Source organism: Schistocerca serialis, chromosome 9 (genome assembly GCF_023864345.2).
Source record: "Schistocerca serialis cubense isolate TAMUIC-IGC-003099 chromosome 9, iqSchSeri2.2, whole genome shotgun sequence".
Classification (NCBI taxonomy): Eukaryota; Metazoa; Arthropoda; class Insecta; order Orthoptera; family Acrididae; genus Schistocerca; species Schistocerca serialis.
The window spans coordinates 418,999,248-419,026,559 of NC_064646.1; the positions used below are offsets into that span (position 1 = coordinate 418,999,248).

At 43.2% G+C, this 27,312-nt stretch overlaps 2 protein-coding genes across 2 annotated transcripts in view; one reads left to right on the plus strand and one right to left on the minus strand.

Moving 5' to 3' along the window:
• The window catches only part of LOC126419667 (hatching enzyme 1.2-like), a 125,881-nt gene extending 112,081 nt beyond the window's left edge, over nucleotides 1–13,800 (plus strand). Inside the window, exon 6 of the mRNA XM_050086853.1 lies at nucleotides 13,699–13,800. Coding sequence (XP_049942810.1) covers nucleotides 13,699–13,800 — 102 coding nt within the window. The remainder of the gene's footprint in view (nucleotides 1–13,698) is intronic.
• An 833-nt stretch (nucleotides 13,801–14,633) lies between these two features.
• LOC126419265 (uncharacterized) overlaps nucleotides 14,634–27,312 on the minus strand; it is a 43,722-nt gene continuing 31,043 nt past the window's right edge. Inside the window, exons 3-7 of the mRNA XM_050086423.1 lie at nucleotides 25,163–25,221; nucleotides 24,182–24,217; nucleotides 23,936–24,044; nucleotides 16,251–16,315; nucleotides 14,634–14,893 (exon numbers count right to left, since the gene is read on the minus strand). Of these exons, the coding sequence (XP_049942380.1) occupies nucleotides 14,834–14,893; nucleotides 16,251–16,315; nucleotides 23,936–24,044; nucleotides 24,182–24,217; nucleotides 25,163–25,221 (329 nt within the window). The 3' untranslated portion in view covers nucleotides 14,634–14,833. The remainder of the gene's footprint in view (nucleotides 14,894–16,250; nucleotides 16,316–23,935; nucleotides 24,045–24,181; nucleotides 24,218–25,162; nucleotides 25,222–27,312) is intronic.

A 27,312-nucleotide genomic window follows, 5' to 3' on the forward strand; every position in this document is an offset into this window, starting at 1 on the left:
GTCGAATTAAGTGTGTGCACGCCGTAGTTTGTAACTAATTTATGTTTCTTTTTCATATAGTTCAATAATTGTCCCCTGTAAGTTGACTGGTATTATGTCTACGTTAGACAACTTGAGAAGTTCCAGAATGAGATGTACCTAATTTATGATTTGTAGCTACGTAGAGCAGTCAGGACATTACGACGGTCCAGACTAATATTGTACTGTCATTTTAGGTTTCATAGTTCCTGACAAGCGATACGCAAGTCTTTGGTATGTATCAATAGTACATCCCATCAGACAACTGCCCACCAGTCAAATAATTTCTGTATATCAAAGGGGCTTTTGATCCTAATAGCCTACCAGCTGACACCTAGACTTGTTCAGCAAGGTCCATAATCGCGGATCTGGGAGCCAAAATGTTAAATGGTATTCATCATACCCCCGAAAAGTTCAGAGACGATTTTCTTTGTAGTATATTTTTGTGCAAAACCTTTGCATATTGGGGAAGATACACTGCTCTGCAAAACTTATGGACGAACTCGGTAAAGTAACATAAATTATTAACCACTCGGCGGAAATGAATGAAAGCGCATGAGCATGTTGTCTGGTCTTCCAGTCATGCACAGTAGGTCAGTGTGACTATGGCACCATATGTGGGTGGCTCCGCAACTGTAGAAATGGCAAAATACAGTGCATATAAATCAGCGAGTAGTTATGGGGCACTGTAGTGGTTTCATTACAACCTAGCGAAACACAACATTTGGATGACTTCAGACAGGGAAGAATCATCGGGAAACCGGAGTTGCAACCACATTTAACAGAACTGCGGGGCACGCAATTTCACAGTGACTGCGTGGGGATAGTCTCTTTGCTTGACGACATGCCCATCGGCGGACCCTTTGCGATGGTGCCAACGACATAGGGACTGGACCAACGAGTAGTGGGCTCACATGCTCTTCTCGGACGAGGGCACATTCAGACTGAGTAGTGATTCTGGATGTACTGTCATTCGGCGGGAGGTGGGAGTTCGCAGTGCACCCAGGAACATTGTCCAACACGGTAATTTTGGTGGAGGCTCCTTACAAATAATGCAACAAGAAACAGAATCCAGCCAGCACAACGTCAATAAGATTAAGGCTCGCTGTACTAGCACGAACGATCGCAGCCAAGAGACTCCAAGTGCAAGTAGAGAGTCTGGCTACCGTCGGCCGTCCTATATTGCGGCGGCAGAAGGCGTTCGCAGTCCAGAGCCAATGTAAGCGACGCCCAGCTGGCGCGCACCATTGGATCTGCCCGATCCAGCGTGACAGTAACGGTATCAGACGGAAACTTGAAATTCTATTGCCAACTTAAAGAAACCCTTGGGTGGTATCGATATCTGATACCACCCAGGATACATCATAAATCGTGGTGACTTCAGTATAATTATTGTCTTCGAATAAGAGCGTCGTTTCAGCTCGTGCCACTGCGAATATCTTTACTTTACTGCAGTAATTCTTTCTACGTATGGTCAAAGTGTCACCGAGCTATGTTACTTGGCAGTGACACATGCGGAAGTTACTTTCGTCTTGTAATTTTGTAGTCCACTACATTAGCTATACCGAGATTCAAGTTATCCACAATACTTACACTTGTTTATGGCCTTCGAAGCCTATGTTGAACAGGCATTATTATGGAGGATGGCATATAATGATCCTAGTTTTGATTACAGTAAGAGTGACAGTGTCATGAGAATAACACAATAGAATACAATGTCATGGAGTTCGGTTACCAGAAAAGTCCCGCGATAAGTGCATTCCGAATCCCTTCAGCCTCCTCCACTTATGTATTTCTATCTCGCTTGCATCACCTTTTGTCACGCATTATCTTTATAAAACAGCTAACCCAATTTTCAGGAGGGGGCGTAGTCATTCGATGCCTTGTTATCCACTAGCGGTCACACCATCGTTTATCTCCTTCCGATGTGTACTAATGACGTCAGCACGTTACCATCCGACAAGCCCCGCCACCGTCATGAATCCTGTTCCTTGTTAGCTGGACCATCACATACGTTTCCTTCAAAATAAATTAAATCCTGTTTACCCCCGTTCTCCACAATGATTTCCTTTTATCCCTGGTAACAGTTAAGTACATATCTTACTAGACCATCTGACCTCAAAGAGAATTCTGCATGCTTATTTATGCGGGGCATAATGATGAAAGTTTATTAAAGTTGCAGGCTCATACGGACAAAGTATCTTTCGGTAGACTCTCTCAGTCGTATCGATAAAGAAATCTACACGGGATTTGTTGTTTCAATGTTTTTAACGTCGGTTGTCTGAAGCACTGGTAATCATAATTATACTGCCATGCATATGTTACAATCCTATGATTTTCATACAGGTCATTATAGTGGGTTTGCTGATATAACTCTCCCGGTGTGCAAAACTTGAGAACGAAAGTAACTTTCCTATAACGTGTTGCTACCAAGTAGCATCGGTCGATGAATCTTGGACCTTATGGCGTACTGTATAAGGTAAGTAAAGTAATACGCAAAGAGACAGCACTCACACTGACGTCATCGCGATTTATGATGTTACTGTGAGTTGCACATTCAAACACACTACATTGTTTTTCTAAGAACCACTTATTTACACATTGCTTTAAAAGATCACAACTAGACAATACGGCTGAAGGCCTAGTTAAAGAAAACTTGAGATGCTTTCTGGCCTGAAGGTCCAAAACCACACCAAAAACTAGAGCTTTGCTGATCCACTATGGACTGTGGGACAACGGCTGACATGTATTTCTTGATACAATAATTTACCAACAGCCGTATGTATTGTAGACATTTATTTTATGAACTTCTTATGTGCAACCAGTTTCAGCATTACATTGATGCCATCTTCAGGCCCCACACGTCATAGTGGTAAAATCGCTATACACGGAAGGGACCATATAACTGGACCTGTGAATCAAATCACTATGCGCGCCGCGGAGACTTCCTCGCTGCTCAGTCCTAACCGACTTACTACATGCAGCACGTAGACAGCATTAAAATAGCTGCTCAGTCAAAACCACACAAGCTACACACGGTTCCGCGAAAACACTGCCACAAACAACTCGAATACTACTAAAACTAGTCACTGTGAAACAACTAGGAGGGATCATAAGTCGACACACACAGAGAGCCGGCCGGAGTGACCGACGGTTCTAGGCACTACAGTCTGGAACCGCGCGACCGCTACGGTCGCAGGTTCTAATCCTGCCTCGGGCATGGATGTGTGTGATGTCCTTAGGTTAGTTAGGTTTAAGTAGTTCTAAGTTCTAGGGAACTGATGACCTCAGAAGTTAAGTCCCATAGTGCTCAGAGCCATTTGAACTATTTGAACACACAGAGAACCCGGAAGCTCTCGGCGACTAAATACACGTCGTCCGATGAGACGAGCGACCGAACGACCAACCTAGGTCGTCCCCACTGAAGTCATGTGTGCCAGCAACGGTCGGGCGAGACATGGCTGTCCGGACCTCACTGCTGCTCCATACCCACTGAACTCCCGACACACGACGACCCGGAAATACTAGCGGTCGCTCCAAAGATACACTCCTGGAAATGGAAAAAAGAACACATTGACACCGGTGTGTCAGACCCACCATACTTGCTCCGGACACTGCGAGAGGGCTGTACAAGCAATGATCACACGCACGGCACAGCGGACACACCAGGAACCGTGGTGTTGGCCGTCGAATGGCGCTAGCTGCGCAGCATTTGGGCACCGCCGCCGTCAGTGTCAGCCAGTTTGCCGTGGCATACGGAGCTCCATCGCAGTCTTTAACACTGGTAGCATGCCGCGACAGCGTGGACGTGAACCGTATGTGCAGTTGACGGACTTTGAGCGAGGGCGTATAGTGGGCATGCGGGAGGCCGTTTGGACGTACCGCCGAATTGCTCAACACGTGGGGCGTGAGGTCTCCACAGCACATCGATGTTGTCGCCAGTGGTCGGCGGAAGGTGCACGTGCCCGTCGACCTGGGACCGGACCGCAGCGACGCACGGATGCACGCCAAGACCGTAGGATCCTACGCAGTGCCGTAGGGGACCGCACCGCCACTTCCCAGCAAATTAGGGACACTGTTGCTCCTGGGGTATCGGCGAGGACCATTCGCAACCGTCTCCATGAAGCTGGGCTACGGTCCCGCACACCGTTAGGCCGTCTTCCGCTCACGCCCCAACATCGTGCAGCCCGCCTCCAGTGGTGTCGCGACAGGCGTGAATGGAGGGACGAATGGAGACGTGTCGTCTTCAGCGATGAGAGTCGCTTCTGCCTTGGTGCCAATGACGGTCGTATGCGTGTTTGGCGCCGTGCAGGTGAGCGCCACAATCAGGACTGCATACGACCGAGGCACACAGGGCCAACACCCGGCATCATGGTGTGGGGAGCGATCTCCTACACTGGCCGTACACCACTGGTGATCGTCGAGGGGACACTGAATAGTGCATGGTACATCCAAACCGTCATCGAACCCATCGTTCTACCATTCCTAGACCGGCAAGGGAACTTGCTGTTCCAACAGGACAATGCACGTCCGCATGTATCCCGTGCCACCCAACGTGCTCTAGAAGGTGTAAGTCAACTACCCTGGCCAGCAAGATCTCCGGATCTGTCCCCCATTGAGCATGTTTGGGACTGGATGAAGCGTCGTCTCACGCGGTCTGCACATCCAGCACGAACGCTGGTCCAACTGAGGCGCCAGGTGGAAATGGCATGGCAAGCCGTTCCACAGGACTACATCCAGCATCTCTACGATCGTCTCCATGGGAGAATAGCAGCCTGCATTGCTGCGAAAGGTGGATATACACTGTACTAGTGCCGACATTGTGCATGCTCTGTTGCCTGTGTCTATGTGCCTGTGGTTCTGTCAGTGTGATCATGTGATGTATCTGACCCCAGGAATGTGTCAATAAAGTTTCCCCTTCCTGGGACAATGAATTCACGGTGTTCTTATTTCAATTTCCAGGAGTGTAGTACCACAGTACTCGCTATCGATAAGCGCTGCTGCTGCCACTCACGGGCAAGCAAGCCAGCAACTTAGTGGCGCCATTAAATCGAATAAGAAACGAGACGGAAGTACCGCCAAGACAAGATGTCAAGCAATAACGGCAGGAACACGAGCTGCGCACGGCTGAATCAGAAAAGGCGGAACATGGTTCTTAGTAGGATATGTGATAACTACAGGCGGCAGTGCGTGTTCTAGTAAGTGCTCCCATAGCGACTATAAAGTTGCCAAGGATCGTTTACGTTTGTTCGCCACTACGATTGACAAGAGCTGGATGGTTGTGTATTTGGACTTGCTGCGATACGTCTCGTCGACGCATCCCAAACGTGCTCGATGGGGTTTAAGTAGGCGGAAAGGGCAGGTCACTCCATTCAGTGAATATCCTGTTGTTCCTAGAGCTCCTCTACCTGTGTAGTTTGATGCACTGTCATTTATAAAAATGAGGTCAGGGCCGAATTCACCGTCAGTACGCACATGTAGAAGGACTACAGTGTCACAATAAAGGTGTTCCGTAAGTGTACCATACTCAAAGATTCGAAGCTCACAGCGCCCATGGAAAATTATGCCTCCCTACAACGTAACACCTGGATAACCAAAACGATAATGTTCGACAATGTTCTTGTATGGTCGCTGTATGAGAGTACGTAATGCATCCAGGAATATTGTCGAATATTGTTTTTGTGGACCAGGTATTATGGTGTTACGAGGAGTGATGCAGCATGGGAGTACTGACTTCCAAATCTTTGAACACGGTACACTCGAACGTAAACGTTATTGAGACACTGTACTCCTTCATCATCTGCGTCTTTTCTGGGGTTCATTCGGCCCTGACTTCATTTTTGTAGATTACTGTGCGTGATCTCATCGAAAAGCACAGGTGAGCTCCTCCTGGAACGAGAGGATATTCGGCGAATGGACTGACCCGCCCGTTGCCCCTGCTTTATTCCTATCGCACACTTGTGTGATGCATAGGAGAGATTTACGGTAGGACGTCCTTACGCACTAACGATCATTCACCGCGGTGAACTCTTTAGCATCCTTACTGTTCTCATGTTGGCATGGATTGCTGTCCATGGTGACAACACGCCCTATTAAACATGTTGTGCATTTTGTGGTGTCTAGGTGTCCATAAAACGTCGCGGTGACTACAGTGTAAGTATTATCTTGAAATGAAAGTGTCATTTCTGTTTTTCTCATTGTATGCTTCTTTCAGCTGCCTTCTGTACTGTATTGTAGCAGTTCCTTCTATATGGTACAAGTTTAATTGAGCTATATTACTTTGCAGTGGTACATCAAACAAAAGTTACTTTTGTCATTAGGTTTAGCACAGCAATGTTTTTACGTGCGGACACAATATGTTGGTTGTGACTAAATCTAAAGTGGCCTCCATGACTTTTTAATGTTTGTAATATACTAGCAATCATTTTTGCTCAGTACCTACATTTCCTAAGGTTACTACTGTGATGAATCGCTCTTAACACACTAACCTGGCGCTATATAAGCAGTCTGTCCTCATAAACAGCAGTATTTTAGCACAACCATTCAGTTTACAGTCCGCCAATAACTCACGAGTAGTCAGTTTTACGAGGTCCGATGACAAGTTGTTACGTACTTGCGGACAAAAAGTGAAGTCGAGACGAGCGTACGGAGAGGTAAGCGAGAAGCATTCAGTGAAGTCTACCAAGATAAAAAGACCTAAAATCTTTCGGCATTTACATCTTTGTGAAATAGGAAAAAAATGACAGCAGCCGATAGGAATATTACAATTCTCTACACTGCCATCAGCTGTAATTTCATTACCATTCTATAGTCCACCGCTTTCGACGATACTGTGGTGTCACCGCCAGACACCACACTTGCTAGGTGGTAGCCTTTAAATCGGCCGCGGTCCGTTAGTATACGTCGGACCCGCGTGTCGCCACTGTCAGTGATTGCAGACCGAGCGCCGCCACACGGCAGGTCTAGAGAGACTTCCTAGCACTCGCCCCAGTTGTACAGCCGACTTTGCTAGCGATGGTTCACTGACAAATTACGCTCTCATTTGCCGAGACGATAGTTAGCATAGCCTTCAGCTACGTCATTTGCTACGACCTAGCAAGGCGCCATTATCATTTGCTATTTATCTTGTGATGCATGTACCGTCAGACCGATGTTCACCAATTATGGATTAAAGTTAAGTATTCCAGAAGCTCCGTACTTTTTTCACTAGACTCAATTCCTTTAACTGTTCCAGACCTCACGCCAGCCTGCGTGAGCTTAAGCGCGTGCCTTTCGGCTATCTCATAGTGGCTTGGCTGTCTTGCCAAGTCACAACAGATACACTTCGTCATCATTTGGCCCTAAAAGTAACGCGAAAACAGCAACATTAACACCATCACGACTTCAAAAGCAAAACTAAATCTCGTTTTAAAATATGTAATATATAGTAATTTTCATTAAACACGAACTATATACAACCTGGATAAATGTATTGTGAAGCTTTGTAGCAATTGTATATTCGATGGTATTCGTATGTTGTACTCCATGTCAGTACTTCTATGCACACGGTCACCTATAGTAAAATCTTCGGTCGAGAATGTTGTTAAACTACTTTTCAACACTAGTGGCTGGCATTGTGAAATGTTCGGCTATGGGCTAACGACTGCAGTCCGTCACAAACAATCGACGGTTAACCTTTGACAAAGCCAACCCCTCCTGCTGGTGAAACGTTGGAAAAAGTTTTAAACATAGGTCGGCCGAAGATCCCGAGACAAGAGTTAACAGCCATTACGTCAACACAAAAAAAGATTTGATAATGGAGATGGTTGTACCTCGAGGATCGTGTGAGTATATAGGAACATACAATGTTTCCTGGTCGGTGTTTCACTCTAGAGTCTGATTTTAGAATCACATCAAGGAATGAGCACTAGAAACCACTATAAGCAGTTTTCGGAATTTTCTACAGTTTTTCTTGTCATGAGACATTGGCATTGTGCAGCATTTGCTAATATTACGAGTTCTACATATTTATGTGCTGTATTATATAAAACGCTGGAGAATGCTGTTAATTCTTCAGCTAGAGATTTTAGGTGAGTAAAATGCTGCATATTTGAAACCAGTTACATAACTTGTGGACGGTTAAAGCATAATTCTTCAGTAGTGCACCATCTTCTTTTTTGATAAGGATGGAGGTTTTCTACCATGACACATGCGACGTTTCCAAACGAACTGAGTTTCTTTAATGTCTTAATAGTTTTCCCTGGCTTGAAAATCGAAATTTATGTTAGTTCCCAATAGCAATTGTTTCAAAATGTTTCTAATTTGTAACTAATTTCCGATAATATTTTTTCTTAATTTGATTTCACTTACTGATTATCGGTGTATAATAGATTTTATCGATTTCAACACTTATAAAATTGTGAAGAATAGTTGTTGCTACACAAATTCAAAAGTGTTGTAATCGATAAAATCTAGTATGCACCGACGGCAGGAATAAGGGTCTACGGGCATGAAAGGAAAGCAGTGGTTGAGAAGGGAATGGGGCATGGTTATTATTCATATTATTCATATTATTCATATTATTCATATTATTCATTCTACATACTGAGCCAGCAGTGAAGGAGACAAAAGAAAAATCCTGAGTTGGAATTAAAGTCCAGGAAAAAGAAATGAAAATGTTGAGGTTTGCCGATGACACTGTAATTCCGACAGAGACAGCAAATAACTTGGAAGAGCTGTTGAACGGAACGGACTGTGTCTTGAAAGGAGAATGTAAGATAAAAATCAACAAAAGCAAATCGAGGGTAACGGAATATGGCCGAATTAAAACAGGCGATGCTGAGGGAATAACATTAGGAAAAGGATATCTTAAAGTAGTTGGTGAATTTTCCTATTTGGGCAGAAATAACTCATGGTGGTCGATGTAGAGAGCATATAAAATGTAGACTCGCAATGTCAAGAAAAGCGTTTCTGAAGAAAAGAAATTTGTTTAAATCGAGTATAGATGTAAGTTTTATGAAGTCTTTTCGGAAAGTATTTGTGAGGAGCGTAGCCATGTATGGAAGTGAAACGTGGACGATAAACTGTTTAGACAAGAAGCGAACAGAACTTTTGAAATGTAGCGCTACATAATAATGCAGACGATTACGTGAGCAGATCACGTAACTAATGAGGAAGTACCGAACAGAATTGGGGAAAAAAGAAATTTGTGGAGCAAACTGACTGGAAGAAGGCCTCGGTTGACAGGACACATTCTCACATATCAAGCGGTCACCAATTTAATACTGGAGGGAAGCGAGGGAGGAGAAGGGGTAAAAATCTTAGAGGGAGACGAAGAGATGAGTACAGTAGTTGTACATGTAGATGTAGGCAGTAAGCAGATTCAGAATATGTAGGTTGCAGTAGTTACTCGGAGATGAAGAGGCTTTCACAGGGCAGTGTATCATGGATAGCTGCATCCAATCAGTCTGCGAAATGAACACCACAACACAACATTCGTTGCTACGTACATGACCATGTTGTACCTCGTACCAATTTTTCACATTTGAGAAAATCATAATTTTCCAGAGTAATTTTTGTAATTTCAGAAAAAGACTGCCGCTACATGAAGTGTATACTATCATTTCAAAAGGGAATGAAATAATATATTAATCTTCTGTTACGTGGCTGGCTAGAGGGTAAAGTCTGAAGAATGTTCCAAGGTACACTCCCCCCTAGTGTATAAAATAAATCAATGTAGCAAAGCCCTCTGTCCCAAAGGTCCATGAGCATGATAGAACTGAAGCTAAAGATGATTAAAGCAAGGCAGACGTACTCATTTCCGTCTGCCTACCGTCTGCTTAAATTTCAGCACCGAGAAAGATAGCAAAGCGAATCCTGCTTTCGATCGTCAGCCCAACAGAGAAACAGAAAAACTCGTCTCTACGACGGCGGCAGCCCTGGATCTTTAATGGTACCTGTTAGATCCTTGACAGCCAAGCTTCTTTGCCCAAGGGCCAATACTGACGACTCCTCCATCACCTTCTCTAATGTTTGTTATATGTCGCCACGATTCGGAACACTTCGTGAGGAACGTTGCAGATTATTGCCATCCTCAGCGACCCCAAAGCTGTGACACTGTAATTGTCTGACGAACTATTGTTTTTTTGTCTGTACGAGCAGATGAGTAATTTACTAATAACAGTAACTGCACTTATATTTAATTGCATTGCAGTCAACCAGTGGAACATTGTACCACTTTCTTCCATTTTCTGAAAATACTCGAACAAATTAGGAATTACATATCACAACTGACATGATCACATATTGCACCTATAGTTACTGAGTGAAGATATACACTACTTATGCCTTCTTAGCGTAAAATTTCAGTTTGGTTATTGGTACAAAAGGTTACACCGTCAGTCAGGCTAACTTTCGGTCAGTACTGTATCTAATGCTCTGATCAACTATAGACCTGTCACATGGAAATCAGACGTTAATTCAGTATTGCTGGTTTACTTTGAAACAACAAGGTATTTGTATTGACCAGGCATTGTTCAATTTCATAAAATGTTTTCGCAGTTCCGAATATGATCCACCTGCAGCTGTATAATGAAATGACGACAATGGAAGTTTGTGGCGGAGCGGGACTCGAGCCTGGACTTCTCGCTTTATGCGAGCGGTCCCTTCAGCTATCCGAACACTACTCACTGCCAGACCCAAACTTTCACACCTATACTCGTATATCTTGTTAATATGATTCCCGTACGGAGTAGACATTTTATTCGTAAGTCGCAGGCTCGGTATCGGCTGAATACGAAACTGCAGTGCCTGCGTTGTGTAGAAGTGCTTCGTCACAACACAGCTACTGCAGTTTGTTTTGGTATCGTTCAATTTCGGTCGCTATGTCCGAAGGACTCTTTGCAGTCAACGCAATTAAAGAATACTCACAAGCCTAAGAGTTTTTAGAAAGGTGAAAAAAGAAATACAATACGGACTAGAAATCACAGAGGTACTTTTAGTACAAAATAATGCAAGTAAGTGGAACACCAGACATTTGAACCAATGATAGCAAGCGGTATGAAAATAAACATCTGCTCGACTTAGTGCTTACAATATGAGACACGATAAAAAAAGGTGAATAAGTATTCTGAGTACGATTTTTCTTTTGCTCACTGCAGCCGGCCGGAGTGGTCGAGCGGTTCTAGGCGCTACAGTCTGGAACCGCGCGACCGCTACGGTCGTAGGTTCGAATCCTGCCTCGGGCATGGATGTGTGTAATGTCCTTAGGTTAGTTAGGTTTAAGCAGTTCTAAGTTCTAGGGGACTGACGACCTTAGCACTTAAGTCCCATAGTGCTCAGAGCCATTTGAATTTTTGCTCACTGCATTGTATTACAACAGCCTTAATTTAATGTTCCTTGTCACAAACACCATATGTGGTGATGACCATCTCTGTAATAGCATTCACCAATAGATGTTACTTCCGTGTCAAAATTTGCACCATAGCAAAAAATGTTCAAATGTGTGTGAAATCTAATGGGACTTAACTGCTAAGCTCATCAGTCCCTAAGCTTACACACTACTTAACCTAAATTATCCTAAGGGCAAACACAAACATCCTTGCTCAAGGGAGGACTCGAACCTCCGCTGGGATCAGGCGCACAGTCCATGACTGCAGCGCCCCCGACCACTCGGCTAATCCCGCGCGGCTTGCACCATAGCACCTGACCGTACAAGTCGCGCAGATCCGTTGGTTAACAATACTGGAAGACTAACAATAACGCATTACCTTTCTCACATCCTCTAACCCTGCAACGGTCGCACTACTTACCCATCTGCCCATGTGGTATTAGGAAAACTTCATTAGCTTGCGCCCGAACTATCAGCTTCAATTAAAATCGAGCAATCATAAAATGTTACTGTCTATGTAAGTATTTTCGTTTGTTACTGATTAGGAAACTGTGCATCGCACTCCCCTCACATGTAGTGGTAAAATGGCGCAGCAGATAGCCGTCGAAAACAGATCAAGCGTGAAAACAGGAAGAAGGTGCACTGAACTGTGAAAAAGAAGCAAAATAGAAAGAGTGAACGGTCTAAGTTAAAGATGTGCAACAAGAAGCGAATCACAATGCCCACCGTGTCGTGATTGTGTGGGCACGAAGTCGGACTACGACGCGGGAGATCCGTCTTCAAACCTCACTCGTGCCTTTTTTTTTTCACAGACTTATGAACTATCCGGTCACTGACGTATCTGTTCTCCTTCTGTAGTCTTGCCAATTGTCATACTATACATAGCTTATAGAATACGTGTCATATGGTAAGAATATATTACCGACGCAAGTGAATCTGATGAAAAGTGAGAGCAGGCTAAATGATGCATAGACCTCTTACAGAAATGAAAACAACAGATAAATGGGGATGAACTATGTTACAACAAAGGAATTCAAGACTAAAAAATTCCAAAACGAAACGCAAGAGTCATGACATATGGTACTTGTGAAGAACAAATAGAAGACGCGCACGCCTGGAGGTCCCTTCATGTACCTATGGGACTTAACTTCTGAGGTCATAAGTCCCCTAGACTTAGAACTACTTAAACCTAACGAACCTAAGGACATCACACCCATCCATGTCCGAGGTAGGATTCGAACCTGCGACCGTGGCAGCAGCGCGGTTCCGGACTGAAGCACCTAGAACCGCTTGGCCACAGAGGCCGGCCCCGGACGGGAAGTTCATAATTTTGTGAAGAAATGAAAAGTATGCGGCACGAGGGAGATTTGTACCTAGACCTCCTCCTTCACAATCCAACACCGTGTTCAAATAACCACGACGGCGTTGCTGTGCAAATGCACTCGTTATTGTACATCTTGAACATGGACCGTTCACTGTTTTTATTTTGCTTCTTTTCTCACAGTTCGATACACCTTCTTGCTGTTTTCATGCTTGATCTGTGTTCAATTTTTGACGCATTATCCACTGGGCTATCTTAGCGCTAAATCTGAGGGGGTTGCGATGGGGAGTTCCCCTCGTGAGCAGGAAAAGTACACTCTTCAAGAAGCTCTTAACATTGACTTTTTTGGGCTCGGCTGTAACTTGCAAAATGCATATTATTATCAAATAAGGCTGTGAACGGCGGGCCCCACAAATACTTTATTTGGTCCATTTGCGGCTCGCGAGCGCAGTTTGACGACCTCTGTGTTACAATCTACATCTAGCAAGCGAAATAGTGGGCTCCTCTTCCGTCAACAGTTTATCGTAGCCCATTGGAATAGCGGAGATTCCATCATGATAAGATGCCCAGAGGGCTATGTGAACTATCGTACTTCATCACTTAGTACGCCACCTTTCCCTTCAGTGTTTTTCTCTTCCTCGATCTCAATCTCCCGTTCACTGATCGGTGCAGTCCCTAGGACAATGGACTCATGTTTTGGAGGCGTCTGGTTGCAATCCTCGTCTTGTCATCCAGAATTTGGTTTCCAAAGTTTTTTCCTTAATTTCTTAAGGCAAATGGCGGTACGGTTTCTTTGAAACTGACACCGCCAATTTCCTTTCCGATGCTTGACAATACGAACTTGCGATCTGTTTTCTAAGACCCCATCCGCTATGTAGACTGTTAAATATCCTTTGTTTCCTCTTCGCTTCCTCCCTTCCGCGTTTCTCCATCACTCTCCTCTTTTTCATTTTGCCTTCTACTTTATCTCGTTTGTTCGCAGGAGAGCAAGGCGAAGCTGGGTCAGCGTAAAGGTCTGAGCAAGGGCGACCTGCGTAAGATCAACGGCATGTACAAGAAGGAGTGTCAGAAGCGCAAGTCATCCAAGGCTTAATCTGAAGAAAATGTCTAAGTGCTGGCAGTTGGGTCCGATCCATTCCACGTGGATCATCTGAGCAGCCAGCAGCCTTTCAAGCTGCTATCTCGTCGGCGTTAAAGACTATGCCTTCGCGTCACGTACTGAGTTAGATGTCTCTCTAATCATTTTGTTGCTTTCCAGACTGTTAGGGGATACACATAAATGGAACAGTTGCAGTACACTGTAATCACATCTGTAACTGTCTCTAAAACAGATCAGACGCCTTTACCACATTATCTTTGCATTTTGTGACAGTGTTACCTCTGTGAGAAAACTACAAAACGAAGTTCGAATAATTGACTGCAGCAAGTGTAATGGATCTGTGAAGAATGCTTGAGACTATTACTCACCACAAGCATTTAAACGAGACATATTTACACAACATGGATGTGTTACTCACCGTTATGATTCTTCGGTAGGGCCTGTCACGTTCGTTTAAATATCAGTTAATTTGCATCTATCTTATTATTTTCATTTTGCTTTTCAAGGGTTGATATGGGGTGAATCGACTGTCAAATGGCTCATTGAGTTTTGTGAGAGGCGAGACGCAAGTCCACATCATTCTTGGTCCATAATGTGTGTGCTATAATTAATCTACTTTGTATAAAACATCTACAGCTTATCTTACCTGTTCTTGCTTGCTTTCGTAGGATAATGAAGGTTTAGGAAGTCATTTACACTTGTAAGACGTAAATGCACGAAGCAGTTTTGTTGCAGTTAATGTCGATTAATAGTGCCAACAATTTTTTATGTCACATCAAAAATACATGAAACTTTAATTGAATTTTAAATAAGTATTTAACATGTATTATTGCACTTGAATAATGATTGTCATACCACAAAGATCTATTTCACTGTATACTGGTTTGTATTTTTATAAATAAAATAAATACACTGAATTCATGTTTTGACTCCATTCTTTGCTAAAATTTCACAAGTATTGGCGTTCACAGCACGGACACTCATTTTGGGGCGAGACAGTCATCCTGGAACTGGAACTACCTCTTCGTCACTGATATAGTGCAAATAAGTTGGGATCGTCGAACTTCTCATCAGAGTTGTCTGGGAACTGGAATGTATAGAAAAAGAAGAGAATCAGCTAATGAATTTCATGCATTATGATTGGCAACTATATGAACAATTTATAGATGTACATTTAGGTTTAATTGCACAAAGGCTGTGAGTTATTACTGGGGATAAATCTGCAATAACTGAAACTTAGACTGGTTTGCGTCACTGATACAGTGCGAAAAACCTGGAATCATCGCTCTTCTCGTCAGATTTGTTGAGGAACTGGAATGTGTACCAGAAGAATTGAACTCCGCCTGAACAAGCCATGAAGGCACAACGGTACCGACCGGTCGCCGTGTCGTCCTCAGACCACAGGCATCACTGGATGCGGATATGGAGGGGCATGTGGTCAGCACACCGCTCTCCCTGCCGTACGTCAGTTTACGAGACCGGAGCCGCTACTTCTCAATCAAGCAGCCCCCCCCCCCCCCCCCTCCCAACCCCCTTGCCAACAGCGCCAATCCAAGTGGTAGCCCAACTTGGCAGCGCTTAATTTTGGTAATCTGGAAGACCAGTGTTAACGCTTAGGCAGGGCCACGTATAAAATTGACGCATTGCGATTGCCACTATTTATTTTCCATTTCATTTGATTGCCTATGATCGGATTCAGGTGTTTTCACACGCATCTGCAGAATGCAAACGATTACATTCGCACTGCATTTAAAATAGATAGGAGGCCGGACGTTTGCCCTCAACACTCGCCACTACTTCTTTCTTCTTCATACACACACACACACACACACACACACACACACACACACCAGCACCACCACCAACACCATAACCACCACAAATACGACCTCTACCACACACAAACATACACAGTTTTAATATCAATGAATGACATTGCCTCATAAATAAATGTAAAATAGTTCCAACCCATTAGGTTCTCACCAATATTTTTGAGTGAAAGGTATTTAACTGGAAGAAGCTGCGATTCTGAAATGCGTCGAATGTGAAATAGCCGCTGTACTCTGTAGAATGAATGGAAAAAAAATGCCCAGAGTAAATGGCGGAAACCATTTATAAGTCTGATACGTTTGATGTTACATAACAGCTTCACGCATTGCTGTATATCGTATGGATCTAAATAAGTAGCAACCGTAAGCACATCTGAAAACACCCGAAATCGGCCAGTGGCAATGAAATAGTGCTGTAAACCTAAATACTGCCTTTTTAGCTCAAATTCATCGTCAGTTATAGATGTTACAATAACGCTCTTCCCAAATCCATAACGTACAATATAATGTTATGAACCATACTCAACAGCTGTTTACAGTAATGTCAACTCCGCTATATAAAGCACTATACTGAATTATAACTATAGGTTAGTAGGGTAGTTACTACGTTCTCACCTTGGTCACCTCGCCCCAGAAGCATTCCGTAAATCGATAGGCCCGCTCACATTTGTCCGATGAGCCTGAAACAATAAAACCAACGAAATATCTTAGGTATATATGTTGCATGAAAGTTTTATTTTTTCTGCAGTGATTGCAGATTTTTGGAAAGATAATAATACCTATTATACATGGCTCTAGCGGTAATCGAAAACTCTGGGTGTGGTAGCGTCTCCTCTCTGAAGGCTATATACTATTGCATAAAGTATGTTAACGGAATCGGCGTCTGGAAACTCGGCCCACATGTAATTGCTACGAATTTTCCATACTGCTTATACGATGAGTAATACAATAATCAGCATTTCGTCCATTGATCGGGTGCTATGAAACAGTAACTCATCTGACAAGGGGGCCACACGGCAATCGGATTTTTGTAATTTTTATGTTTATGATATATGTGGTTCAGAACTGAAATATACCTCGCCCAAAGCAGTTCTCTGTAATTCTCAAAAATACTCGAGAACATCGACTTTTAAGATTTCCGCCCTTTTTAAAACACTAAATTAAGATGATTTTCTTTCGACAAGCAGTGTGGCTATGTGATAGGCGGTGAAGTGGTAGGACCTGGGTTTTAGTCCTGCTAGAATCAAATTTTAAAACAAGCATTCTATGAGAATTTACGTGAAACGTAAAGTACAGAAAGACAGAAAAAATTAATACGTATTTTTCTAACTATACAGTCCTGGTTAACAATCTTCTACAAAAGATGGCAATTAAGAAATTTTGTTCGTAATGAAAGCTGAATTTTTGTGTGCAATACATAATTACAAAGAAGAAGACGTGATTTTTATAGATATGACTATTAGATCCGTTAACTGGCATATATGTGGTAAATTTTATATTTAAGTGAAGAAAGGTATTTGAAATGAAAGAAAAAACGAAAAAATAGTGACGGAGTGATTATCAGTCTCGGGCGCCTAATGTTTTCTACGCCTGACGGAAATGGTTGTAGAACACGCACCTTTGTTTAAAAATTTGATCAATACAGCGGGTGAACACTCTGTCACAGGCCATTTCTCGTCAACAAATACGAACCTTATTTTCGCATATGAAACATGTTTGGAAAACTTAAAAGTCGATTTATTCGAGAATTTTGTAGAGTTGCATCGCGCTGCTTTGAGAGAGCTTCACGTGCCATAAATATAAAAAAAGTTCTAAAGATCCGATTGCTAGGTGGTTCCATTTTGAGAAGGAGACTACTTAGCGACTACTGAGAACCAAATGGAAACGCTGACTTAATTAACAGCTTTCGACTAACTGAAAAAATGTGTTATTTCGAGCGTCGTAAAGGTTTAGTAAACAATGAAGACGCGAAAGAGCGACGATGATAAGGAAAATTCATACAGTTTCCTGAATTCCAGGGAGGTTGTATTGTGGACCTGCAGGAGATTGTATGAAGAGTGGAAATGTCAAGATGATGCGGATGAAGTTTATATTGGTTATGGGACACGTCAACGAATGTTGACTGATGAATTGGGCATGCTAAAGATCTTGACTGCCGATCAGAAGGCACAGTATGTTGAAGTGAGCACCGACGGCTCCGTGAAAACGTGCGGCGACGACGGCCCGAACTTTGGCGTCAAGGGAACTGGCTGCTGCATCACGACAACGCGCCTTGTCACACGTTCTTGCTCACCAGGACCTTTATGGCAAAAAACGACATGGCGGTTGTACACCACCCACCGTACTCGCCAGATTTGACACCTTGCAACTTCGCGCTATTCCCAAAACCGAAACTCAAGTTGAAAGACCGTCGGTTCGACACTCTAGAGAGGATTCAAGAAGCATCGCTGGCGGTGATAAACACCCTCAAAGAACAGGACGTCCAGAAAACGTTTGACCAGTGGCAGAAGCTCTGGGACCGGTATGTACGTGCGGATAGTTACCCCAGAAGACAACACGGCGTAATAACGCCTCTACACTTGATAACGACCTCTGTTCGGTGAGAAAGAAGGTCAAGTTTCCTCAGTTGCGCCACTCATAATAACTGAATCCCGCAGAGGAACCAAATGCGATGATGTTGATTGCTGCGTTTCACCCACTGTGCCAAATAGTCCCAGACATTTTCTGTGGAAATAAAATCGGGTGATCCAGTGGGATAATGGAGGTGCGACTAGGTGCGTGAGTGTTTGTCAAACCGGTTCGTATGGAGGCCTACAGATGTGGCTATTGTCATCATAGAAGACGAGTGTCCTCGGCGTAGTCGTCATGAGATGTTGAAGAAAGGACAACTTTGGGCTACCAAGAATTTTAAAATAAACATACTGATCAGTTTGTAGATGAGATGGTCCAAATTATTGAGCAAAAACTCCCCCAAACCATCACTGATCCACCTCTGACCTGAACTACCCATTTACAGTTAAATGCCACACTGGACTCTTGATGAAATGGACGCCATGCATCATTTGAGAAGAGGCAAATTTCCGTCTCCTCAGAACACATTACACACCTATAGCCAAAAAAGTCCAGTTTCTTTGTTATTTGGCTCATTGAAGAGTAATGTGACATTTAATGTGACCACCTGCCAGAAGCTTGAATAATCATCTTTTACAGTTCGGACTGCTGCGAAACGTGCATGAAGAGAGTAAGTGAGTCAGAAGGACCCATACTGAAGGCAATGCCGTGGCCAGCGGCGATAGGTTTTTCTGTTGAGCATCCACAGCGCGAACAGTCCTATGGAGGTGCTCCCAGGGATTTTCTGTTGGGGTTAAATCTGGGGAGGTTGGTGGTCAAAGGAGTGTGGTAAACTTCAAACCACGGACATGTTGCACTGTCCTAGTGGTAGATATCATCATCCCGAGGAGGAACAAACTGCATGAAGGTGTGGATGTGTTCCAATGGATAGCTGCATACTTTTGTTGATCCATTGTGCCTTCCAGAATGACGCGATCATCCACGGAATGGCACGAAAATATTCCCCAGACCATAACGGTCCTTCCTCCGGGATGCAAACCTTCCGACGATTGTTGTAGGGCCGTACACGCTAAAGTCCATCTATCCAGTGAAGGATAAAATGTGCTTGAGCTGGAAAGGCTGCCTGTCGCAACTCATTTCATGTCTAGTTGCCGTACTGGCGAGAAAATTGCAGCCTCTGTCGCTGATGAACAGCAGTCACGATGGGTGCGTGAAGCAGGGGCTAGCTGTAGAGACCCATAAGCAGAAACGTTCGCTGAATGATCGTTGAGGAGACACTGTTGGTTCGCCTGGGTGGTCAGTTGCTCAGTGGTTGCACATCTTATTCGCCCATACAGATCTTCGCACTCGTCGTTCTCCCCTGTCATCTATGGCCCGTGGTGCACCACAGTTGCCTCCGCGCCGACAACAACGATGGCACAGTTTCTCGCTTTTTACACTCTCCACTGCTAGTGCTGCCACATGTCGTCTGTGAGTGGTAATTGCACGTTGACATTGAACATAAGCGGTGGTCACATTTATGTGACCGGACCGTGTATTTACCTTTATATGTCGTTAAGAGTTATGGCCTTCCGCGAAGTATCCGACTCCAAATGTCCATGGCAAGTTGTTGCCTTTGAAATGTTGGATCGGAAACTGAAACGGCGCTGCATTCATTGGCAGCAACAATCCATATCGTATTTGAAACAGATTGTTGCTGGGAATCGATCACACTCGTCTCTAACCGGTGTCAGTTAGTGTACTTTGACGACGACTGCTCTTACACTGTGTCCGCCTCTATAGCTGATCGGTCAGCGCGGCTGACTGCCACACGGAGGACCCAGTTCAATACTCTGTTACACCAGGGATCTTTCCTTGGTGGGAGGACATAGTACTAACTCTTAGCCTCATGAAGCTGACTGAAGAACTACTGGGGCGAGCAGTATCGGCTCTAGTCCACGAAATTGATAATAGCCTTGGAGAGCGGTTTACTGACCCTACACTTCACCATACCGCATCCAATGACGCCATTGGCAGAGAGTGCCACCGCAGTCAGTCGGGACAGATGGACCTAATAGCGCCTGTGCTCGGAGTCTATATTCTTACACCTTATTATACAGACGCAAGGGGGAGACCACTCCTTGTAGACACACTGGACCGTCTGTCTTGACGCACTAGCAAATCGAGTGTTTTCAATCGGTTGTTTTCACGGGTAAATACAAACACTATAGTTTTTTCTCCCATTCTGTCGCACCTCGACTTCGACCCGTCATAGTGCACTGATTCTATGCAGCCGAATGTCGCGTACACAGGACGTACTGCCAAGACTTAGATCATCAGTTGAGTTTCATGTCTCTGCCTTGCTCAGTAGTACATCGTCACTGAGATCCAAAGAAAGATGGAAAACAATATTTTGTTCGACTAGCTGTGAGGAGTCAACGTCCTTGCCGCAGTCTCAGCACTGGTTTCCGTCAGATCACCGAAGTTCAGCGCTGTCGGGCCTGGCTAGCACTTGGGGATTCACTACCCGCGTGTGCCGAGTGCTATTGGCAAGTGGGTTGCGCTTGGTTCTTTGATTCCAATTGAGGAGCTACTTGACTGAGGAATAGCGGCACCAGCCGGAAGAGCGGTGTGCTGATCACATGCCCCTCTGTATCCGCATCCGGTGAAGACTAAGGACGAGGATGACACGGCGGCCGGTCGGTACCATTGTGTCATCAAGGCCTGTCCGGAGGTTAGCTTTTAGTTTGTAAGTGTGAGGAGATCGTATACGAATTTTTTTTTTTATTTGAACTTTTTCTTACGGTATAATCATGAGTGTATCAAAATGTTGATATTAACTTTGTATGTATTATTTCTACTCACTCATGTCTTTACGTATGTCTGTTATGCGACTTCGTAAATTTTGAGATTCCTGTCATTTTGAAATTTGCCAACAAAGACGTACCTCATTCAAACAATATACAGTTTCCGTCTCATTAGAAGTAGTTATTTTTCATGTTTCGCAAGTGAGTTATCGAAAATATTCCGTACAGCTGAAACGAAAAGGTATCAGACAACACTGATGACTTCAAGAATAGTTAGCTGCTAACTCCAACTGTTAGGAAATGTCGACATGGTTGCCTCTTGACTGTAAAATTATTTATTTCTTCATATGGCCAATATGAAATAGTAATAATTGTGCGTTAGCATGTGCCAGAAGCTAAAAAAACCATCTGAAATACGTTCTAAGACCAAAAAAGGTGCACCTTGAAAGACTTATCCGACTGTGACGGAAATCGGTAGATGTGAGGTACATGTACGGACAACCAAACATTTAAAGTTTCAGATAGAAAGCATGATTCATTCAAGTGAAAGACCTTATCCAAGCAGTTATTCAGTTTGAGATTGATTGATCGAGTTGTTGTATGTCCTCATAATGGATACAGCGCCAATTTCTGTACAGTTACCAAGTTAGATCATCAAAACGCCGAGCTGGTTGGAGGACCTTGCCCATCATGCTCAAAACGTCCTCGACCAGGGAGAGATCCGGCGACCCTTTGTTGGTCAACATCACCAGACGTGCCTTCGCTGGTCATCGGAGTTCAGTTCGAAGCAGGACTCATCACTGAAATCAGTTCTATTTCCAGTCAATAAGTTTCCACTTGTAAATAATAGATTTCAGCAATCAGTTGTTCTTTTGAAATTTTATTGGCAGATCTAGATTTCAGCTAGAAACTAGCCATTCTCAATGCACTATCATTTTTGATCATTGCATGTAATGCCTGTTCAATGAACTGTGGATCAAGACAGACCAACAGGCATTACATGCATTGATAAAAAATGATAGTGCATTGAGTATGGCTAATTTCTAGCTGAAATATTAATTTGCCAATAAAATTTCAAGAGGACGACTGATTGCTGAAATCTATTATTTACAAGTCAATATAACATTCGCTGCGTGCAACAGCCTTCTGAATGGAAGGTAACCTGACCTGAATAAGATTCCGGGCAGAAGACGTGTCTGAACACTCCACAAACACACACACACACACACACACACACACACACACAATGGTGAGATACCAACCCGTCGTCCGCCATACGGCCCGACGAACAGAGTGATGATCTGTGGTGCCTTTTCTTTTCATAACAGGACCTCTTCGGTCGTCATCCGCGGCGCTCTTACAGCACAACGGTACGTCGACGATAATCTACGTCGTTATTTTTCTGCCCCACATGGCAAGCCACCCTGTCCTACATTTCATCAGGGTAGTGCCCGTCCGCACAGGACGAGAGTTAATGCTATCTGTCTTCGATCTTCCCATACCCTACCTTGGCCGGCAAGGTCGATGGATCTCTTCCACAATGAGAGTGTTTGAAGCACCGTCTCGTGATTTTGACAATCTAACGCGCAAATTGGACAGAACTTGCCACGATATCCCTGGGAAAGACATCAAATAACTCTGTCAATCAATGGCAAGCCGAATAACTGCTGCATATGGATCAGAGGTGGACCAGCACCTTATTGAATTGCTCAATTAATGAATCTCTTTCTCTTGAATAAATTATGAATCTTTTTTTTTTGAAATTATACTCATTTTTTGTGTGTATATGTAAATCACATCAATCCATCTCCGTACCAAACGGATACTTCCTTTGTGTCCCCCCCTGGTAGCTGAGTGATGTCGGCACGGTAACTCAGCGTGTTCGGTCAGAGGGTTAGCTACCCTCGGTAATAAAAAAACTGAGCTAATGGATCAACAACGAACTGAAATGGGTGTCTATCGACGTCCGCCCCGAGCAGATACAACGAACAAAAGCGAACAAAATGAGATTAAAAAAAAAAGTGGTCAGCGCGACAGACTGTCAATCCAAAGGGCCCGGGTTCGATTCCCGGTTGGGTCGGAGATTTTCTCCGCTCAGGGACTGGGTGTTGTGTTGTCCTAATCATCATCATTTCATCCCCATCGACGCGCAAGTCGCCGAAGTGGCGTCAGATCGAAAGACTTGCACCAGGCGAACAGTCTATCCGACGGGAGGCCCTCGTCACACGACATTTCATTCCACTTCCTTTGTGGTTTGTCTTTTTCTGTTTCTTTCAGAGTTTATGTGAGATTTTTCGAGTTTCGACATGCGCTAAAACACAATTACCAGAACTTGATGATGGCCATACGGCCGAAATTGCAATAACGGGTTGTACAAATTAATCATTCTACTGCCATAAGGCTACCACGATGTCATTTACAAAACTTTACATTGCGAACTCCAGCTACGAGAAGTTAAGCCAAGTGTTAGGCTGCACTGGGAAATGTTCCGAAGGTGTAGGATCAGTAAGGGTAACGTTGTATTAGTTCATCACATAAGTTAGATGACAAAACCGTGGAAAATATGTAACATATTTGAATGCGTTATACGGATGGATAATATAGTGTAGTGAAGGACGAGATGGCGACGAAAATCAGAAAGAAAAGAATCCAGCGAGAAAAAAGGTAACAGAATCCCACAGAAGTGTATCATAAAGTCTTGTCCTTGAACTTGGCATTGAAAGAAAATGACAAAGACAAAAGCGAAACGATAATGGTGAAAAAGAGACAGACGCATGACTGTCTTCCTACGCTATACCTCTGGGTGATATGAGAACAAAATTTTGTAAAATGATTCATTCTACTCTACGCACTTGATAGTTTTTGGTAAACCATTAGGCCAGTTTTACGTAGTTTTTCCTAAAGTAATTATGTACACCAAGATGCCGACAGCAGTTTACTTACCTGTCGCAGAACATTTATAAACGAGAAAATCGATGCTTAATTGGTCGAGGTGAGAATCGGACAAATTGTGCTTCATGTTTGCTATGAGGAAGCCGCCTTCGTCATCCATCTAGAAAAAGGTAGATTTTGTTGTTTCAAGAGAAAAAATGCCGTTCACACTATTCAAGAACATTAATTTAAACTAAAGCAAAATGAATTTGTTTGAACTGAAGCAATAGAAAACTATTCCGTGCATGTTATACTTACCCACTCGTACTTGTTGAGAAGACAGAACACAAAACACTGAAAATGCAAGTAGAAATTAGGATTATATTTCTCAAAATACGAATATGATTATTTAAACTATATAATAACATCAGCATATTGTAGCACGTAACATTTTAAATTTTTTAGTAGTAATGGAGGATTACGCTTGTGCCTGACATCTCATCGTTACCAAAGTTGTCAAAGACCGAACACAACATCAACTTGGACAGGAAGCCTGCCGTGATAAAAGATGGAAGAATTATTGACAGTCGTCTTTAATGAAAACCTAAATATAAATTAGGGTTGAGTGTACTACACCGTGCCATCTAGATCGGTTGGATTTTTATTGCCAACACAATTAGTTACGGTATATAATACAGCAGACTATCTCATCTTGACCACTGCCATTATTATCATCACCATTAGCGGGAGGACCCATGTAGCATTCACTGCAGTATGGAAATCACGTGCAGAGGTGTCCATGTACGTCATACGTTTCCACGTTTCTGTTTGTTCTACTCTTAGTCCGGCATCCAGCTTTTTAGTTTTATTCCTTATAATTTTGATGTAACATAACTGCGACTACAATGGTTTCCATCCGACCGTGACTACTTTTGTGCAGTTATTAGGATGAGTCGTGTCTGAGTTAAACAATGACATACTGATTTGAACATTGTATTGTGCTTAGTGGCTGCAGAAACGACACGTTGTCTTGTCATTGCTCTCGGTTATCTCGGTGTGTTAGCGTTCGGGGTAGTTTTTATTTTACTTTGTCAAAAGTATCGGTTGAATCTTCGTCGTTAGTGGCGTAATACAGGTTTACGTGTGCAGTGTGGAGCTGTAACGACGTAGCAGTGTAATACAATGGAGGAATGAAACAACAGCGTCGCTGTACCTTACGAGTAACAGACTGCAAGTATTATAGTGTATTTTGTTGCAACAAACAATTTGAGAAGGATAACAAAATAAGCGTTTACTCACCTTGAAGCCAATGTTTTCTGGATCTATCTTTTTATTGATCAGTGCCCTATTCATGTCCACTGCAAAAAAAGAAGTAAAAATAATATTAGTAGCTTTTATTATTAAGCTGCATTTCTTGGGTAGCTACCAAAGTTCACTGGGCAGCTAGAACGTTCTCCAGGGTTATAACAGGAATCACAGAACCCAATATAAACATAAAAATGGCGTTCATGATTTGTGAATTTCTGTTTAAAGAAATATGGATAAGATAAAATGAGAAGAGTGTAATGGATACAACTACGCTTATTATTGATGAGGTCTGGTAAGAGTATTCATGTAGTAACGGTATCTAATCTAACATAAAAATCCCCGTCATGATCCGTAAATTTCTTATTTGAAGAATTTGAATAAGAAGATATGAAAAGAATGTGACGAATGTATCCGTGGATACAGTTGAGGAGGACTGGTAATGGGACTGGTAACCGTCTTCACAATTCAGCCTATCGGATGGTACTTAATTTTTTTCAGTGTGACATTACCTAGAATAATTTCTAGGAATAGCGCAACCCCAATAGCTAACATTATCAACGAGTTTGAAAGTTGTCTGTCAGGTATGCCAGCTTTCAGTTTCTCATTTTTTCCGCACCTGCTAACTCGCGAGCATTTTCGATAAGATAATCTTGCCCACTAATCGATGTCTGCGGTGAACACAGTCTTAGCTCAGGCAAGGCAAGGAGTCTAAACGACGCTGTTCGCCGAACGGTGTATGCTATGTTGACGGAGAGATTGGCTGGCGGTTGTACTCGGGTTTGTATGTGAAAGCTTGCAATGAGGTTTGTTTCATGCATTCTCTGGTTACGAGCTACGAGTTACAAAGCAACCCACTGGAAAACCCATATTGGTGCTGTATATTAGTGGAAACTTACAAGTGATACTATTCATCATCTTTCGTATTGTGGGGCATGCAGTACAGATTCATTCGCCAGAATTTGTCTTCCTTATATTATGCATTTAGACTGTATGCAAGCTACACAAATCACTTCGTCACTCATTGCGTTTTTGTCCCTTTCATGATTTTTTATTTTTTTAAACGTCTAGTGCCGTAGGACCAAATTGAGAAGCAAATCCGCCAGGTTATGCGACGTGTCACTACATGAAATTACAACGTAAAAGTATAACAGATAAAAATAAAATCTTTATGAACTTAAAAAAAGACAGGCTATAAGTTTAAGTAAACGCAGTCAATATTGTAACACAGGAATCAGCTTAATTTTTCAAGGAACTCCTCGACAGAATAGAGGGAGTGACACATGAGGAAACTCTTCTGTTTCGATTTGAAAGCGCGTAGATTACTGCTAAGATCTTTGAATTCTTCCGATAGCTTATTGAACATTGATGCAGCATTGTCTTGCACATCTTTGCGCACAAGAGTCAAGGAAGTGTGATCCAAATGCAGATTGGTTTTCTACCTAGAATTAACTTAGTGAAAGCTGCCAATTCTTGGGAACAAGCTCATATTGTTAACAAGAAATGATAGTAAGGAACATAAATATTGAGAAGCCAATGTCAGAATACCCAGAATAATGAACAGGGGTCGACAACAGGTTCGCGAACTTACGCAACTTATTGCCCGAACCGACGATTTCTGAGACAAAAATATCTTTTGAAAATGAGAAGAGTTACCCCAAAACATAGTATCATACGCCATAAGTCAATGAAAATAAGCCTTGTCTATCCGATGTATGGACTAAGGGCCGCGCGGGATTAGCCTAGCGGTCTAAGGCGCCGCAGTCATGGACTGTGCGGCTGGTCCCGGCGGAGGTTCGAGTCCTCCCTCGGGCATGGGTGTGTGTGTTTGTTCTTAGGATAATTTAGGTTAAGTAGTGTGTAAGCTTAGGGACTGATGACCTTAGCATTTAAGTCCCATAAGATTTCACACACATTTTTTTATGGTCTAAGGTGGAGTGTCTCACACATTGTTATTATGTACTTCAGGGTGAGAAAACAGTCAGTAGAACAAGCTTCGCAGCTATATTAAGATTCAACAATGTTGTTGTTGTTGTGGTCTTCAGTCCTGACACTGGCTTGATGCAGCTCTCCGTGCTACTCTATCCTGTGCAAGCTTCTTCATCTCCCAGTACCTACTGCAACCTACATCCTTCTGAATCTGC